Here is a 14422-nt window from a genome sequence, read left to right as displayed (position 1 = left end):
GGGTGTGCGAATCAAGTTCAAATCGAAACGAAACTAGTCGGTAGACAGTATGAGGATATTGCAGTCATAGAAGAGCCCTACGAGGAGGGCTGCACCCAGTTTGATTCATACAATATGCTGACATCCACGATCGAGCATTGCTTTTGCCGGCAAAACTTGTGCAATTCGGCGACTTATCGTGACCTCGGCGCCTCAACTTTAATCATATATGTGTTGTTCCTGTTAGGCAAGCTGCGATAAGTCAGACCTCTGAGCTTTGTCAGCTTAAATGGAAAATATTATTAGTAGCATTAGTAGCAGAAAAGTCTCGTCAATTGCATTTAAGTATCTTTAAGAACATAATGTTGTAGATAATAAAAACAATTCCGTTTCCATGCCAAATCCAATAAGTAGCTTTAAGAAACTCCAATTGAATAAAATCTATACTAATACGATATTGCATATATGATGTTTACTTGGAAATTGTGAAATTGTAAAATACTTTCAGTCAGTATATATGTATGTATGTATGTGCATCAAGTTCAATGCCAAGTCTGAATCAGCGAGTTGGCATATAAAGTCAAAGTCTGGAAAGGCCACATTCCCTATGCGCAATCAACAAATTGGACTTGTAATTGATTAAAAGCAAGCATATTAAAATATTTATCAAGTATTTGTGATTTTTATGAATGCCATAATTATACTCACTATATAGTATAACAGTATGATTCAAGTGTCAAAAAACCGCAGCAGCAGCAACAGCAGCCACGCGACGTGATTCACAGTGCGCGGGATTTGGGGAGTTGGCACTTGGTGTTCGGGTACGGAATGGAACGGAACGGCTCGGGCTGTATCTCAACGGATCCGATCAGATCGATTTGGCTGAGCGGGCGGGTTCATCGTACGACCTTTGCAGTGCCTCAGCCTCACCCTCACTCGCATCGCGTCTCGTCGCCCACCTTTTCAGGATAGTCGCTGCGGCTGCTTAATCACTGTTTATGTTTATTGTCGCAATTAATCCGCATAATAAAAGATATGCTTGGCAACGGCAGCTGCAGCTAGCCCGTTTGGGGCTAGCTGGCCAGTTGGGAGCCTCTCAAAACACCGTTAAGCTAAGCTAAGGACACATACCACACCATCGTCGTCGCATCATCCCGTCATCCCGTCGGCCGGTCGATGTCAACGTTTGCGTATGCAATTAAAATCAATTTTGTCAACATTTCTCTTCAACGTCTGTTGCTGATTTCGTATTTCAATTCCGGTTATATATATTCTCATATCCATATGCTGCGTTACCAAGCCCCATGCCCCAAGCCCCTTAAACCTCAGCCCCAGTCCCAACCTCAGCGCTGACTTGGACGAAATTAATGCATTTCGCATTGCGGCAGGCGCGCGCAATATCTGAATGTTGTTTTTGTTGTTGCTGTTGTTGTTGTAGTATTTCCGTTGTTTTTGGTTAATTTATGATTTCATTACGGCACTTTTATGGCGCTTCCGAGTGCCTCAGGTAGTTGGCTTGGATACGATCTGCCAAGACGATGTTGTCATCAGCCCAACTCCGAATCTTTGGGACTGCACCAACTACAACGATGTGATAAACAATATGCGCAAGTCCCGCTACATTTAATCAAGATCGTTTAAAAGTGATGAACTGTAAAATATGCTACAACTATGTGAAAGCTAGTCTATAATATCAATAATCAGTATAATAATTAATGCTATGGTTGCAATACAGGAATTAAAGATAATAATGTATATAGATATATATATGTACATATGTAAATTTAATATATTATTATGATAATGGATAATATAATATAATATTCATGAAAAAAGGGGAGTATTTATTAATACTTCTATAGAAAAGGAGAATAATAGTAATAATAATGGCAATGATAAATGTTAATGATATTAATAATGATAACAAGAAGCATAATAGAACTGATAACAATAAAAGTTGTAATATAATATTATTTATATTGATCATTTCGAGATATAGAATTAACTCAGGCAAGGCATTTTGCACGGAATCGAAAACTAAATATGAAATATATTATTTATATACATACACATACATGTGCATATAAGAAATGAGATTTCTGACTGCAAATACCTGTTTAATAAATACATATTTATCAATTTACTTTGATATATATACTACATGAGATATAGATATTTCATTAGATTATTTATCAAAAAATTTATTATTCAAATCATAAATTTTTTAGCTGTTAACAAGATATGGCAATATATATTGTAATATAATTCACAACGAATGAATGAGCATTCATTGTTTTCAACAATGTGTTAATGCATTTAATAAGACGCACAAAATACAAAATAATGGCAAAGTTTTACAGACTAAATAACATTCATACAAATATATACAATATATACATACCTATATATATAATATTATATTTCAATTTTTCATTGTATTTTTTTTTTTTTTTTTTTTTTTTTTGTGAATCTGACCTTTGTTTATCAGCAATTAAATTAATTTTGATAATGATTCGCTGCTGGTGCTACTCACAAAATATTCGAAAGAAACCGAATGACGATTTGCCCAGGGGGAAATTTAGTTCGCATTTAAATGAAAAATAAAATGCGTCATTTCGTGACTTGGAATCCTTGATTAATTCTTAGATGAGCTGTACAATGGAAGTTGAAGCCGTAAACGGTTTATGAATAATTATTGAATGCCAAAGGTGCATGCGCATTTGGGGTAGTAAATTAGACGAATTATTTAATTGAATTAATTCGTAATTACAATTATTAGCAAATCGAGTAGCAGTTTAATAAAGCATATACTTAATTTCAGCGATTGCCAAAAATAACTGCAAACAAAAAATATAATTTCACAAAAACAATATATACAATATACAAATTAATATCAACAACAACTACAAGAACAACAACAACAGCAACAGCAAGAAGAACCCGTCATGTGTCTAAATCAAAGGGAGAGCATCTCAAGACATCGCTGTTATTGAACTGAACTGAGATGAACTGCCTGAGCAAAGCAGCGAATCTTTATATGTATTTGTATCTGTATCTCAGCTGCTTCAGCTGCTGCTGCTGCGTCTGCGTCTGCGTCGGCGTTCGCTCTCAAATCGAGGAGTAAATGAGGCTAACTACCTCTCCCAGACAAGCGAGAATTTAGGCGCGGCTGTGAGAATCAGATGGCGAGATGCGCTCGCAACGCACTTGGCACATTTCTATATAAATCCGGTGTAGCTCAGCGAAACACAAACATTCCTGTTGCAGCAGCAGTAGCGTCAAGCACACACAGGACTAACCGAGTATAATCGTCAAGGATCAAAACACCATCGAGTATACAACTCAATTTCAATTTGCAAAATGTTCGCGAAATCTGTGCTAAGCGTTTGTGTGATTGTGGTGAGTAATGTGAGGAAGAGGATCAATTCAATCAGTCCAAAAAAAATTGTGATCAGTGCTAAATGAAATGGATACGAGTTCGAAATGATATAATGCATACGCCACTGGGGCGCCTAACTCAATTAGTATACCTATATGTATATCTATATATAGAGTATACAGTGAGAGAGAGAGCTGGTTATAAATATTCTGAAGTTCGTGCCAAGTCAGTTAAAGCTCAAACTCAGGGCTATGCAGGCGTTGCTTTGATTTGCAGCCGAGTCAAAGTCGAATCTTCCACGGCCTTATTAATGGCATTTGGAGCTGTCATAAAACACTTCATAAACAACAAACATCACATAACGTTTTATGAAGCTCTGAGCGTGCTTTTTGGCATTTATTGTGTCAATTCGCTGTTGTTTTCTTACCTTTTACACTTCCGGCCGACTAATTGAACTGTGAATAAGGCCTGGGAGTTGCCGCGTTCATTTGATATGCCAAATTCCACAGCTATAAATTTGATTTTCGTTTTCTTTTCAGGGCCTTGTTGCAGTTGGTAGCAGCAACCCCGTTGATAACAATGGCAAGTATACGGTTTCGACCGAAAGATCTAACGACGGCAAATATCGTGCGTATGATGATGGACGGTATCATCCGAGTCCCGCAGACGAAGGTATTTTTGAAGGCATTTGCTAATTTGATACCACAAACTGTTGCATGATGATCCAGCCACCGCAATGCATGTTGAAGCCACCTGACCTAATAATAACAACGAACCCAACAACAACAACAACAAAAACAATAACTAACACAACAATAACACACACTTATCTTAAGTATTGTACTCACTGATAACCCAATTGAATTATTCGCGTCGTGATAATAACAAAGTTCAAGCTCAAGCCATAAATTCGTCTGGTTTCGGTAAACACAGAGCACTCAAAATCTATAATCTTTGGTCTTACCGATCGAGCTGGCTTTATTGCATCGCACACTAATTCATTGTATTATATACTTCTAGCATAAACTTGTATGTGTATATGTATATCAATTAACATTTAATTTCTTATAGGCCGAGGTGGTAATCCAGATTCTTTAGGTAAACATAACAATGGTTTTTATTTGAGAAAACAATTTGTTTTCTTGACAAATTACACACTCATCACAGAAACATTTATTTAAAACAAAAAACAAAAAAAAAACAAAAAAACAAAAAAACAAAAACACAAAAACTATAAATAATATAGGATTTTATCATAATTCTTCTTCAAATTATCATAATTGTAAGCAAGCGTGGAAGAGGCAAAGCTTAGCACTTCCTTGTATGCATGTTATCAACGATCTTAAAATGTCGTTGCTAAATTGCTTTCTTGCTTTATCAACTGTAAAAAAAAAAAAAAAAAAAAAAAACAAATCAAAACAAAACAAAAACAATCACATTATAAATATTTTCAATTATTCGGACATTTATGTTATGGTTTAACCTATATTGTATATAAATATTTGTAGATAATGTACTATAAATAGAATTCAATGAACTTCTATACGAAAAACAAGTTCAAGCACACACAAAAACCCATACACACACTCACACATACAACCCATAATTTAACACTCATTTCTAAGAGTATTTGAATTCGGTTTTCATCCTTAGCTGGCCGTTATCATCACGATGTGCAGCCTTATCGTCATGTGAGTGATAACCGTGAACTTGGCATTTATCACCATATACCCTATCCATACGATGGCGGCTATGGACCATATTCGGGTCTCAATCGCCCCTATGTGCACGATGCCAGACCTTACAAGTAAGTCCAAACTTCAATCAAGGGAATTTCACCTCTAATACTATAAATATCTATATCTTCCGTAGCCACGATCTGTACACAGTAAGTAAAGCTGAGTTTAAAATACCCGAAATTCGCTTGGAATACGGCTTTCCCGACCATGAACCACAAATCGAATACTAAAGCTATGCCCAACACAAACAAATGAGAAACAAAGCAAAAACAAAAAACAAAAAACAAAAAAAACAACAGTATTTTCGATCAGTTTTACAAACGAGATACCCCCGCGATCCCCCACAATCCGTACCCCAACGCTTTCATAACTCAAACCAACAACAGCATAACACACCAAGAAGCCATTAACCTACAACCGACTCCCGTTTCCTGCAACTCCCAATGCGCTGCATGAACTCCACCAACTGCATGAACTCCCTACGCATACACACAAACCACACAACACACACACACACACGCATACGCATGAAACTCCTGATGCGCTCGTTACTCTAACACACGTACCGTACAACAACACAGTCGACGACAACAACCACGACGAAGAAGCCAACCACAACCACGCCACGCACCACAACAACAACGACAACAACCACGACCACGCAACGCCCCATTCTCTTCAACTACGACGACGAGGGCGGCCACAAGATTCTGCATCAGGAAGAGATCCGCAAGAAGGACAAATACGATCATGCGTAAGTTACTGCAGCTGCCCCTTGCACCAGTCGTCAGCATTTAACCCGGCCCATGCTCTTCGTCTTCCAGTTTCCTGACCGAGAACGGCATCTATGGCGAGGAGCAGGCGAAGCTGCATCATGGCGGCGGCACCCACGCCAAGGGCGTATACGAATACACCGGCGATGATGGCAAACTGTACCGTGTTAACTACGCATCAAATGATCGGGGATTCATGCCCGAGGGTGACCACATTCCAACACCGCCACCAATCCCCGAGGCCATTGCGCGTGCTCTCAAGTACGTGGAGGAGCAGCACAAGGCTAACGGCGATAAGCCTCTGTTCGATCATCGCGGCTTCCGCATCAACCACATGACCAAGGACATCAAGGCTCAAATCAAATCCATGCACCTGGAGAAAATGCCCAAGGAGCTGAGTGATCAGATCCGCATGCTGGAGCACGAGGTCGAGCTGGCCGAGGAGGAGGAGGCGCGTGAACTCGAAGAGCTGCGCAAAAAGAACTAAGCATTCCCTTTCACATTGCTGTGCTCTCATCTTAAGCCATAGGGATTGTGTTGCACTCAACACTTTCTGAAATCCCCCGCCCCAAAAACCCCCCAAAGCCATATTAATGTCCCGCCCATTCCCATGCATTTGCCGCCAGCAGCAGGCAAAACTATAACAAGCCATCGAAAAACTGAAAAAAAAAAAAAAATCCACAAAAAAAATAGAACTGTACTCAACAGGATTTGGTACTCGTGCAGCCAGGCCTACATATGTTAATAATGTATTTATTTATCGATATATAGTGTATATATATAGAAATATATATATATTTCAATTGTGTTATAAATTTAAAAAAAAAAAACAATTATTTGTATATATTTTTAATAAACAAAAAATCATTATTTGTTACCGAAATACTTTCATTTTCTTATTTTGATGAATAGTTTCGTGAAAAAATATTCATTATATTGTATATGACCTAGATTTTAGAAACAAACGTCCAAAGTTCAATTGATAATTAAATGCGGGCTAGTTAATGAGTTTATTGAACCCAGAACAAATTTGAATACTCTTTTTCTTAAGCATCTTTTGAGTTCGCAATGAAATTGAGGAATTTAATTTGAAATTAAATTTAATTATTAATAATTAATATAATAAAAATTATATATTTTTTAATTTGACATGAAACAATTATTTACACTCAAAAATTAAATTTAAATAATTATTTTTTTAATATAATATACATTTAATGAATATGCAAGCAGCGTATTTATAAGTCGAGGTGAAAATTTAATATTTTTGTAATCGAAAAATAATGCGCATATTTAAAATATTTAGTTGAATTTATTAGTGTCATTGGCCAGCAAATTTTGTTTTGCCGTTCAATATTACAAACATTTGTACTTTGTATAAATTAGTAGTAGTAAATTGTATATTGCTCAATAATAAATTTTTACGCCTTTCGCATATTTGAAGCACACTTTTATGCTTGGCTCTTAAATGCAATTGTTGAGCTTTGTGGTTCGATCCAAAAGCTTTTTGCAAATCGAATCAAAAACAATGAAATTTGAAAGAAACAACGACCAGATACTCTAGCTGAATTTATATGCGCAATCAAACAGTTTGATTGCTGCTCTTGGAGTTATTTCATTTGTACAAGATGAGGGTATGTCTTATTTCTGTACCAGACCAACTAGACATTAATTAATTATAATTAATAACTATTGTAAAAGTTAAAGAACATAACTAGTTTGAAATTTGAAATTAATTATGTTCTACAGGCTTTGACATAGTCAACATACTCTATGCTAGAGTATATTAGCAAATTTTATTCACTTGCCTCATTTCAAAACGGACCAATAAAAAATCGTCTCGCAGTCGCCATTTTGTCTGAAATAAGTTGGCGTGGATAAGATTTATGCATAGTTTTTTATACAAACTGAATATATTTGAAAGTTAAGCAACATGACTAAAGTTAATTTATAGATTATGTAATATAATATATTTCTTTAGTTATCTACAAAGTGAATATATCGTGCTTAGTTAAAGCATGAGCTAAAATATGTTATATATTCTTGTGAACAAGCTTAAACAGACTTTGGACAAGAAAAACTTGATACACATAAAATTAATTGAGATATATAAAGGAATATATTATTGAGTATAGGAACTAGGGATATAAAACTGAATGCTGTTTATTTTTTTAAATTTTTAAATCGTCTATATAAATCATTTTGATTTTTGTTAAAAGAGAAGATATAAGACTTTTAATATAGAACATATATAAAACTTTTCTCTTCTTTTTAGTCAATGATAAATCCCTTTTTTGTGTTGTTGAAAACGTATTTTGTTTATTAAATGTACTTTATAAAAGTTTTATATTTTACTGCCTTGTGTAGACCACGTTAGCTGGCGTCTGCTGGTTAGCATAAAGGGCAGCATTTGTACCATCATCTGAAAAGCAAACAAATTTATAATTTGATGCATTAGCACTGAAAGCGAAGTACTCACAGGTAATAACCGGTCGGAAGCCGTTGGCATCAGCCAAATATTTGACACCGACACGAAGACCTTCTGGCGATATATAGGAGTAGGCGCCTTCCACTTGCTCCTCCTGCTGGTCGTTGCCAATGTAGACGGGCGTGGCACGCTCCTCTCCGTGAATGCCATTCTCCGTCTCGTAGCTGTAGGCATAGGAGCCAGCGCCAGTGTTGGGCTCATTCGACTCCTCGACGATGCGTGCTTGAGCACTGGCAATATACGGATTGTATTTCTTGAAGAACTGGTCGTAGTAGAGTCGCTGGTTGTACAGGTCGCGGTTCCTGTAGTACAGCTCCCTGTACCGGGGATTATCCCGGAACGGATTGTACTGACGTTGTGCATTGCAGGCCACCAAGACGAGGGCCAACACAAAAAGGCAGTAGGTCTGTATGAGAATGGATATACATATATATACACTATTAAATCCCTTTCCAGTTATACACTTTGGATACTCGATGAGTCGAAGCTTGATTTACCAATTTCAAAGACATGTTGGATGCGACTAAAGGTCTGCTACTTCGACGTTGATCTATAAAATCAAACTGTAACGGAGAAGAGCTCGACAGCAACATTTATAACAATGTGTGCCCCCGTTTGCCAATAGCATCAAATTTCAGACCATAAAATCATTATATTCGGTCAACGCTCAGCGCTGAGCATTGCCAAATCAAATCCAATCTCAGCTGAAGTGAATATTGGCTTAATTTTTTGGCTTGTTAATTTCCGCTTAGAATTTTATTGTTATTTAAATTGAGAAGCTATATCAGCGCATACCCTGTATTTGAGGCAGAAATTAATTAGTTAAGACTGCCTAGAAACAAAGTTTTTTAATGTAAGTTATTTAATGTATATTATATAAATGTATTATATACCAGCTTTGCAGGGTATCTGAAAAACCAGCTCTGACAGCTTGGCTTAAGTAAATATATAAAAATTAAGATCAGTTTGGCTTCATATCGGCGCTCGCACAGGAAATCGGTTGGTTAAACCAGATGCCAGAGCCACGCGAGAAATTCAAATCTTTCGGCAGGCAACTAAAGAAATCGCATGGCCAAAGGGGGGGACTAAGTTATTCAGCGGCTCAGGGTAAAGGTAATAAAGGTAAAAATGAATCCGAATTTTAGCATATAAATATAAACAGTCTACTGATTAGGCAGCGTTCTGATTAAATTTCAAATTTCATAATTCGAAATTTGAGAAGCAGCTTAATTAAAATGTAAATTGGCATTGCGAATTTTCAGTCAAATATTTAATAAAATATAATATTTATACAAATATGATTATAATAATAAAGGCTATAAAATATGGCTCATATTTAGCCAATACAAAATATTTGAATGGATGAATCCGCATTTGATTCGATACATTGTCAACTTTATAGTACAAAGACAACCTGAATCTGACTTAGAAGTTCCGTAACATTAAGATTATACATGTACATACAAATTTGTTTCCCACTAATCGAGAATTAGATTTTTGCTAAATAACTTTGTCTCTCATATATCGACAATTTATTTTGTTATTCTCTAGCTGTTTTCTCCCTCTGGCTGGCTATACCTTTCTTTCCGCAAGTCTCTTTCTCAAATCAAGATTCTTCTTTGATGAAGCATTTTCAAAACTGTAGACTTTATAAGAAAGCAAACAACTTCCTCCCATTAATTGTCATTAAATGAACAAGAGACTTGAGAAAGAGAAGAGACACATGCACAATGCTTAACGATATTCGAAATGAAATATCTCTACAACAATCGGACGAAACACCTAATTTTAAACATTTAAACATTCCCAAATGAAGATGTTTCAATTTGAACTGAATGCCAAATTAACTACTGTAGCTGATATCATAAGCGAGATTAAAGCAAATTACATTGATAAATTACTAATGAATGCCTTTAAATTGCCATGAACATAGCACTCAATGAATGAGTTGGTTACTGAATGAATGAATAGCGGCAAAGTGAAGGGGCAAGTGGAGGGGAGCGCAGCTCGTGTTGCCACTGCAGTGGCCTTCACATTTTGCATGAGGCTGCAACAATAGGTGGCACAGCAATTGCAACAGCTCTAAGCTCTCAGATGCTGAGATACTGAGATGATGATGCATCGCGCGACCCAGAAGCAGAAACTCGTCAATGCGGAGACAAATATAAGCAAAATAATACTCCTTCCAGCTATGCATATCAAAGACTATAAATTCGAAAATCAATCTTAAATCAGATAGGAAGCGATTTTATTTCACATATGACGCGCGTATCGTTGCGTATCTAAATCTATGTGATCACCATTTGTCAAGATTTTGGTAATTTTATGGTAGTTATTCGAAACTCGATTTGTGGGCAAGGCGGAATGTGTTAAACAGATTAGCCAATGCTTTCGCCAAAACAAACAAAGAGTTTTATTAGCCCATTTACATAAATGAGTCGTTGAAATATTTTTTTTAATTAATTGGCTGGGATTTATTTATGATTTTTAGAGTCATCTCTGAATATTCATTGAATAATTATGCATTCTATAAATTCGAATTAGGCGACTCTTTGAATGAGGCAGATGCGCTTTATCTTAATACATATGTATATGAATGATCCGAATCGAATAAATTTATGCAATTTTAAACTTGATTCAGATAACTGAATGAACATCGATTTCTACTTAGAAAATTAAAACTACAATCAACTTGTCTACATTTTGGATATATAGCCTGATAATGTGCTACCATTATTTTAGCGACAAAAATAATTGAGTAAAATAATTTAGTAATTAGTTCATAATTATATTTGGAATTTATAATGGCCAATTTAGTATTTCATAACTATAAAATATTAAACAAAACATTAAATATTGATTTGAATAGCACGTCGGATAATTAAACACCTGGCAGTGCGCCTATTATAAAAAAACCAAGTGAAGCCAGCACTGATTAGTCACATAGTGAATGTCCTGAAATGAGAAACGTGGAATCAGAAGTCCAGCGAAATTACGATGATTTTACTTACGTACCTAATCTGATATTTAAGTCGATTGGCTACGACTTTCTGGCCACATCGAAGCCCACATGGCAGGATTTCCTGCTGCGCATCTATTGGTTTCTTGGCTTTGCCAGCCAATTGTATATGTTTTACTACCTGATCTTGCGCACCATCGAATGGGATACTCTGGCTGGGAATCCTACCATCATCATGCGATTCGGAATAGTCTACTTCTTTGTGCTCAACGCCGATGTCAAGTTGATTATATTCATGTACCATCGTCGACGACTGCGCAAGCTGAATGAAAAGATGCGTTCGATCTATCCCAGCGAAAATGAGGAACGTCGAGCCTACCGACTCGATGAGTTTTACTGGCCACGCAGTGCCCGCTATGGCGTCTATTACTACTACTTCGTGTTCTTCTTCGTTATGGCCAGCCCCATTTTACAGTCTGTGGGAATGTATCTCTATGAGCGCTCAACCTCGCACGGCGAGATCAAATTCGCCTATATAAGTACATATCCCATTGAGCGCATAAAGACAATGACTCCCCTTTGGTATGTGTTCAGCCAGGGCGTGGATATTGTGTTTTCGCTCTTCATTATGAATGTCAGCCTGGGCACAGACATTTGGATGATGTGCATCTCGGGCCAGCTGAGCTTGCACTTTGACCACTTGGGCAGACAATTGCAGAGTTACAGTCCGAGCAAACGAAACGGGCCAAAGGATTGCGAATTTTTGGCCAGCATTGTACGCAAGCATCAGCTATTATTCATGTGAGTTGTTCAGATAAATGATATACCAGAATATATATATATATAAAAGATTTACTTAATGTTAGATTACATAAAGAACTCAATGATATATTCGGCATGTTGTTGGCCTATAATATATTTAGCACGGCCATCACACTCTGCTGCATTGCCTTCTACACATTGTTACAGGGCATAACTCGGGAGGGAATTGGTTTCTTTCTGTTCTTCATCAGCATTTCTGCTCAGTTCTATATGGTGTGCTACTATGGCCAGCTACTAATTGATGTCGTAGGTCCACTCACTTATGTTCTATGTTATTTATTATGATTGTTTCTCCTTTTACAGAGTGAGCACGTTGCCGTGGCTGCCTACACGCAGAATTGGTATAACGGCTCGTCTACCTACCAGAAGCATCTGCTCCTCATCATGCAACGAGCGCAGAGGCCAGCAGAGCTCTCAGCAAAAGGAGTCATTATTATATCAATGGAAACATTCACGAGTGTAAGTTGTTGACAGCATAAGATCTTGAATAATACTAAAAGTTATCTCAATTCTCTAGATGATGAACATAACATATCGATTTTTTACGGTTATACGCAGAGTTCTTCTTGTTGAAACCAGAAGTTCCATTTAGTTTCTACACTTTATAAGACATATGCAAAATATATAAAATATTCGACTCTTAGACTATTACAGACCAAATGTTGTTTGATCGGTCTTTAAACAGCTGCCCTGACATTTCAATCAATTTGCATTAAAATCACATTATTTAAGATTAAAAAAATTGCATTCGCCCCTGGCGCTGCATCTCGAGATGCAAGAAGACGGATTAGCATCAATTACCATCTCAGGGCCATCTTGATATGCAGTTGATACACTTATATCCGCACTAGAAACCGTCCCTTGACCATGACAGCCTCGACTGGGACTCGTTCTTGAAGCTGTGCTTAGTTCTATTCTGCAGTAGCTGAAGATTCTTGCTGTGACCCAAGCCACTGACATTTAAACAACTCGTTCGACAGCATCAGCAATGATTCGCTTGTGTAAAGAAAATGCTAAAGTATTATTTTATTGAATTATTATGTATATTGTGATTTTTTATTTAAGTGTAATTAAATTTGTATTCAGTTTTTTGTTCACATATTCAATAATTCTTCAACCTTATTAAGCAGAAATGTAAATAAATTAAATATTAATTTTCCATCTTAAAGAATGAATGACAAATCCATTTTAATATTAAAAAATTTAATTATAATATATTCTTTTAATATGTAAATTTTTTTATTTTTCCTCTTTAAATTTGAATAAAATTTGATTGGGCATATTACGAATTGTTTTGTAAGTTATAAAATCCCCATATATGTCTGAGTTCTATGCCACAAACGACTTGATGAGAATTCAGAGGAGGGGTGCGGGTGGCACTAGCCATTGCGCTTTTGGCCTTCACATTTCGCGTGCGGCTTGACAGAATTTCAACCAAGTCAAATTGTGTGCAACAATAGCTGAGATTACAGCACCATAGCACAGCACAGCACAGTAGCTAAATAAAACTCGAATACTATAGACCCAACTTACTCACGGGTAATTATAATAGAGATTCCCATTGACTCCAATATTGAATATTTAATCAATATGAGGAACTAAACGAGCCACAAGTAATTTAAATATTAATTAAGTAATACTTTATATATTATTAAAATGAAAAACCTTAAAACTGTCCCAATTTCAAGCATAAGACCTAACACATATTTTTTATTTAATTGATATTGAGCATCGAGTTTCTCTATTTGAATAACAAATTCTAATTTCAATTCAATATACATAATAAGATTGTATTGCCTACAAATCGAAATGCGAGCCAGCTCTGCTGTTGATATATTTGATATTCTGTATAATTAACACTAATTGCCATTAAGTATTCCTCCCACACACTCGACGCCCACTCGACACGCTGTGAGTTCCACTGACATATAACATTTATGAGTTGATTTGCATAACGGAGACTCACCTTCGCCTTCAGCGTACCAGCCAAAGATGCACAGACGGATTAACATCAATACGAAGAATACGAGGCGGGCTTTGCTTAATGCCAGCCCAAAGTGCAATCTGTGCATAGTTTAGCATAAGTAAGAGCCAATCTGTTCTAGAGCGATATCACCTACAAGTTCAATATCTTTCATTGAGGCAATTACAGCTGCAATTCGAGCTGACCAGCGCATGGAGCTAGGCCTAACTCCTTGACCATGAATTATTCCCAGTGTTTATTATATGTAGCTCGACTGCTCTGCTTAGTTGTACCAGATCAGAGCAGAACCTAACTCAACT

The 14422-nt window shown here is 36.6% G+C and overlaps 3 protein-coding genes across 6 annotated transcripts; 2 read left to right on the top strand and 1 right to left on the bottom strand.

The window, feature by feature from the left end:
* Positions 1-3224: 3224 nt before the first annotated feature.
* On the top strand, positions 3225-6458 carry LOC6579582 (larval cuticle protein LCP-30). Of its 4 annotated transcripts, none has more exons than XM_032730282.2 (7): positions 3225-3378; positions 3898-3940; positions 4430-4456; positions 5012-5165; positions 5231-5246; positions 5679-5851; positions 5922-6458. In XM_032730282.2, the coding sequence occupies exons 1-7, from the start codon at positions 3340-3342 to the stop codon at positions 6355-6357; spliced, it is 888 nt and encodes a 295-aa protein (XP_032586173.1). In that variant the 5' UTR covers positions 3225-3339; the 3' UTR covers positions 6358-6458. The 4 variants fall into 4 exon arrangements, with proteins under 4 accessions (XP_032586173.1, XP_002005465.1, XP_043866694.1 ...); XM_002005429.4 differs by having other exon boundaries at positions 3898-4030; XM_044010759.1 differs by lacking the exon at positions 4430-4456.
* Positions 6459-8160: 1702 nt separating this feature from the next.
* Positions 8161-8965, bottom strand: LOC6579581. Its single transcript, XM_002005428.4, has 3 exons — positions 8856-8965; positions 8350-8764; positions 8161-8292 (listed from the first exon to the last, which is right to left on the bottom strand). The coding sequence occupies exons 1-3, from the start codon at positions 8949-8951 to the stop codon at positions 8222-8224; spliced, it is 582 nt and encodes a 193-aa protein (XP_002005464.2). The 5' UTR covers positions 8952-8965; the 3' UTR covers positions 8161-8221.
* Positions 8966-11318: 2353 nt separating this feature from the next.
* LOC6579580 (odorant receptor 49a) lies at positions 11319-12731 on the top strand. Its single transcript, XM_044010574.1, has 4 exons — positions 11319-12118; positions 12241-12385; positions 12443-12598; positions 12657-12731. Exons 1-4 carry the CDS (start codon positions 11319-11321, stop codon positions 12729-12731), a joined length of 1176 nt encoding a protein of 391 aa, XP_043866509.1.
* The last annotated feature ends 1691 nt before the right edge of the window (positions 12732-14422 follow it).

Source organism: Drosophila mojavensis, unplaced genomic scaffold (genome assembly GCF_018153725.1).
Source record: "Drosophila mojavensis isolate 15081-1352.22 unplaced genomic scaffold, ASM1815372v1 contig_80, whole genome shotgun sequence".
Classification (NCBI taxonomy): domain Eukaryota; kingdom Metazoa; phylum Arthropoda; class Insecta; order Diptera; family Drosophilidae; genus Drosophila; species Drosophila mojavensis.
This window is presented reverse-complemented; position numbering and strand designations above follow the sequence as displayed.

Excerpts from the sequence above, each read along its gene's own strand:
- LOC6579580 (XM_044010574.1), top strand. The coding sequence starts at position 11,319 with ATGAGAAACGTGGAATCAGAAGTCCAGCGAAATTACGATGATTTTACT. Across the intron at positions 12,119-12,240 it reads AAGCATCAGCTATTATTCAT|CACGGCCATCACACTCTGCT; the intron begins GTGAGTTGTTCA and ends TAATATATTTAG. Across the intron at positions 12,386-12,442 it reads GCCAGCTACTAATTGATGTC|AGTGAGCACGTTGCCGTGGC; the intron begins GTAGGTCCACTC and ends CTCCTTTTACAG.
- LOC6579582 (XM_002005429.4), top strand. The coding sequence starts at position 3,340 with ATGTTCGCGAAATCTGTGCTAAGCGTTTGTGTGATTGTG. Across the intron at positions 4,031-4,429 it reads TCCGAGTCCCGCAGACGAAG|GCCGAGGTGGTAATCCAGAT; the intron begins GTATTTTTGAAG and ends AATTTCTTATAG. Across the intron at positions 5,852-5,921 it reads AAGGACAAATACGATCATGC|TTTCCTGACCGAGAACGGCA; the intron begins GTAAGTTACTGC and ends TTCGTCTTCCAG.
- LOC6579581 (XM_002005428.4), bottom strand. The coding sequence starts at position 8,951 with ATGTTGCTGTCGAGCTCTTCTCCGTTACAGTTTGATTTTATAGATCAA. Across the intron at positions 8,765-8,855 it reads CCAACATGTCTTTGAAATTG|ACCTACTGCCTTTTTGTGTT; the intron begins GTAAATCAAGCT and ends ATTCTCATACAG. Across the intron at positions 8,293-8,349 it reads CTTCCGACCGGTTATTACCT|ATGATGGTACAAATGCTGCC; the intron begins GTGAGTACTTCG and ends TTTGCTTTTCAG.